The sequence below is a fragment of the Ruditapes philippinarum genome, unplaced genomic scaffold (assembly GCF_026571515.1).
Source record: "Ruditapes philippinarum isolate M1 unplaced genomic scaffold, ASM2657151v2 ctg5441_1_1_1_1, whole genome shotgun sequence".
NCBI classification, from domain to species: Eukaryota; Metazoa; Mollusca; class Bivalvia; order Venerida; family Veneridae; genus Ruditapes; species Ruditapes philippinarum.
Genome location: NW_026865793.1, coordinates 24,180 through 28,294, shown reverse-complemented (window position 1 = coordinate 28,294; position 4,115 = coordinate 24,180). Strand labels below are relative to the sequence as shown.

The 4,115-nt window shown below is 29.9% G+C and overlaps 1 protein-coding gene across 1 annotated transcript; it reads left to right on the top strand.

The window, feature by feature from the left end:
• The first annotated feature begins 206 nt into the window (after positions 1-206).
• LOC132730358 (E3 ubiquitin-protein ligase DZIP3-like) lies at positions 207-3,811 on the top strand. Its single transcript, XM_060716268.1, has 4 exons — positions 207-631; positions 1,081-1,152; positions 2,914-3,169; positions 3,689-3,811. The coding sequence occupies exons 1-4, from the start codon at positions 245-247 to the stop codon at positions 3,760-3,762; spliced, it is 789 nt and encodes a 262-aa protein (XP_060572251.1). The 5' UTR covers positions 207-244; the 3' UTR covers positions 3,763-3,811.
• Positions 3,812-4,115: the final 304 nt, after the last annotated feature.

Below are 4,115 nucleotides of genomic sequence, written 5' to 3'. Positions count from 1 at the left end.
CCACATACCTTTTAATATCCACATCTAAACGCTTTTTATATGATTTTCATACAAAATCTGACAATTGTTTTATTTAAATTATCGCTATAAACAAAAATTATTTTGCAAACATGTTCCTGTTTTGAAACATTATTTTTAAGATATTAATAAATCAATTGTACAATATTTCAAAATAATTATCATGTTTGTTTATAATTAACAGAGGATGCTATAACAAAAACCTGAGGAAAAAGAAGTAAAGAAAATGGCACAGGAGTCAGACAACCGTGTCCATCTATTCCGTTTACAAATTATCATCATAGATGGAGGCCTCCTTGTTCTTAGAAATATAATTGACCAGACCCTGACTGCTCAATGTATAGCTCTAAGTACATGTTTGAACAACGAAAAGGCAGCAATTACAAAATTGAAAGGCTGCGGCGTTTTAACACCTGTACAATATGACATATTGTTTCCAACGGGTGGCCAAGCCCCAACTACGTCAGAGATGGACTTCACGCTCATTATTTGTCTTCTAAGATGCTTGAAGTGTTTTGGATTGAATAAGAAATTTGACTGGAAATCAAAGCCCAAATCAACCGATTTAACAGTTGAGGCAGATATATGTCGGTTAAGAAATGCTCGAAATGAAGTAAGTATGCCGATAAAAGTCATTATTATTTGAAAACTTTCAATGTAACAAAAGGTTGACATATAATTTCTGGAATACAAGCCTTATGTTTTAAAAGTACAAGCACGACTTGTTTTATTGAATCTCATGAAGACAAAGTGCATTGCCTCAAAACATATTTGAACATTATTTTAAACGAAAAGAAGTGCATTTAAAGAACATCAACATTCATTTTCATTTTTTTCTCGTGTTATGCTCATTAAATTACTTCCTTTGACTATCTTGCTTACTTTCAAGTCTCACGTTAAGGAATTCTGTCATTTTATTAACAGGTTTCGTTTCCATGACATGCATTGTACTAAAAATGTATAACATGTTTTTTGTCAAACGTTGACTTGAAAACCTTCATTAAACAGATGAATGCAGGGATATATTTGCTTTTACACTTATTATGCGAATTATCATTTCAGATATGTCATCTACCTCAAACAACTGCAATAGAACCTAATGATTTTGCAACTTGGTGGAATGACATTGAGCAGGTAAGCACAATTGTTTGAAAACATTGTTTATTAATCTGTAAGTCCCTCCAATTCATATCTTCAACAGAGTATTTAAGACGATATAAATATAGTATATGTTTATATTTTAAGTATTTTTTCTATTAAATGACGTTTAAAATGCTTATGTGCATTTACTGAGTTTAAATCTGGATAATAATGGGTCTTTGTAATGGCATAAAAATTTCTAATGTACATCTTTACAGTTCTGGGTTATAACCATTTTAGATTATAAACTACCTCGTCCAATAAATTAAGTATTGAATATAAATTCGTTCAATATATTCTTTAATGTAATTGTGTTGCGCTTTGTCGCTTACGTCGGCATGGTATGTCATTTTATATTGTACGCATTCATTTCATTAGTCATTTGTTTCTGCTAACTTACTAATATTTCAAAGAACAATATCAGTAATTACCCTTTATAACGTCTTTCTTAAGATGATGCGCCTGTAAAATTGTATGTCAAGAAAATCAGCCGATGACAGGGTAGTATACATGAACAATAGGTTTATTATATGTATTTCATTCATTTTATTGTATTACGTTTGATTCAATGATTTCTGAGTAAATCAATAACATTATTCAATAAAATAATTTCTTTATTTCAGTCTCATCTTTACGTGTATATAAAAAATTTCATTATATGTATACATAAAATTACATATAAAACGTAAAACAAACATAAAATACATTAAAAGACATTCTAAAAGAATTACAAGAGACTATTTATCTTTATCTCTAAGGGAGACAAATCTACAGACCATATCATAGCAGTTTACTGTTTCATGCACTGAGGAGTCCCCCCTCCCCGAGCTACAAAAATTCACATAATGATTATCATTCATGAAAAGGTTGTTGTATTTTAAAAGTATGACCTCAATGTATTCAAACTATTGCATGTTTTTCCTACAGAAGGAAATAAAACGATACTAAAATGCCCAAATGCAAATGGTAAGAAGAAAAATTGACCATTATTTATAATTTAACCTTGGAAAGTATGTCATTTATTACACTTGATACTTTACAATCTCAAAATATTGCTCACTTCAGTATATCAACGATTTGTTTTCTTCAACATAATTTACATGAAGACCTGTTCATCCATACAATACACTGGCTTAGTCAATGGATGTTTTATACAGAAGCAACATATATTTGTCCAAAATGTAATAAATATGGCCATAAAAACTTAAATTAGTCAATTAATGACATTTTTAAAAACCATATCCTGCCAAATAAAATTTTCTAAGACGCTTTATTATAAAATTTTTTTATACCGTCCAATTGAATTAATCTAGGACTATATAAACAATAAAATAATATTCACTTTTGGAAAATTGATAATGATGTGAGACCACAGTCATTTACCTAGTATTCTTTTATATACAATGAACATATTAAATAAAATAAAAACATATAAAAAGACACATCAGAAAAGGAATAAGAGAGCAATCTGTATGTTCTTATATGATAAGGAAAGTTACCATTCCCTTAAGTATATCAAAGCAGGTTTTGGCAATATACCGTACACAACTCGTATTTGAGAATATTAAAGTATACTTCTCCATAGTTGTCATTGTGTGAAATTGTGGGTTTTTGACACTCACTTTTTCAAATAGATCTACACGAATATCTTCATACATGAACATTCCATTACAGCAACAAAAACAGAACCTTACTGACTTGTTTTGAAAAAAAAAGCATGTGCTATGCTAATTAGTCCAATCGGATTACTTTCAGATACTTGTTCGACGAAGTTCTTCAGCTCTGAACATCCAGCAAGCAATTGCCGATTTCAAAACCTGTCCTCTAGATCCGGAGGAAGAGAAAAGGTTACAAGAAGAAGTAAAAAGATGGAAGGACTATGAAGCCGATGTTGATCGATTGAATGAGGAAATGAAAAAAGTGCAAACAGATGTTATTGAAGTGAAGAAAGGAGTAGAAGCAAAGTTTACTGGTGTGGAGAAAAAACTCGAGGCGATAGAAAAACGACAAGGTGCAGGTTATTTTTTTCATTTTAAATAATTGTGCATGTTTATCATTACAAATATTGATTACAGAACATTAACATCTACTAAATGATAATGCTTAGTAACAATAATTGCATGTTTTCATATCTGACAGACTTGAGTAGAAAAAAAAATATCATACTATTCAAAACCAAAGAAGTTGTGTCAATTTATGAAAACAGTTGTAACAAGAATATAAGCAAATCACAAACAATGATGTTGATATAAATTGCTATTGAAAACATAAGATAAACCATAATTGAATTAATTCAGATTTTTTTTATGAAACTGTTAATCAACTTCCGTCATCAATCATCCAAAACTTCCAGTATCTTGTGGAGAAATATAAATAAAATATATCCGAATTGAATATACTTAATATTATATATGTTTGAAAGTTTACTTGTTAATTGACAATATTCAGTTTGATAAGACTTTGAAAAGAAGTGTATTCAGAAAATTAATCTAGAAATATAACGATAAAATTTGTATCTATTTGATAACAGAGAAAAGTAACGAATGTGTCTCTCCAACACAGACAGAGGAGGAAAAATATCAAAATCGCAAGAAGGGTAAGTGAAAATACGTTATTTCTTTATTAATAAAACCAATTGTGAGGGAATAGTGACTTCTTCTTACATATAAAAAACAGACTGGCAATGAATATTGTTGAACATCTATAATCAAATTAAAGATGGTAAGGAAATGTCGATGTACTTTTAAATCAATCAAAAGAGTCAAAAACACGCTTTGGTTGTTTTCATATGAAGGTTAATGTGGTAATGTGTCAGTTCCTGACCATATGTTTTCATTTCCAGTTGTGCATTATGTAAAGGATGTTCATTTTTGGCTTGCAGCTACGGCTGCAAGCCATTTGTTTTGAAAAAGTTGTTCCGGTTAGGTGGTTTCCTGCTTACATTTGTTAGTGCATGA

Bases quoted from the DNA above. Each gene is read 5' to 3' on its own strand.
- LOC132730358 (XM_060716268.1), top strand. From the start codon at position 245: ATGGCACAGGAGTCAGACAACCGTGTCCATCTATTCCGTTTACAAATT. The intron at 632-1,080 runs GTAAGTATGCCG...TTATCATTTCAG, and splicing joins TAAGAAATGCTCGAAATGAA to ATATGTCATCTACCTCAAAC. The intron at 1,153-2,913 runs GTAAGCACAATT...GATTACTTTCAG, and splicing joins GGTGGAATGACATTGAGCAG to ATACTTGTTCGACGAAGTTC.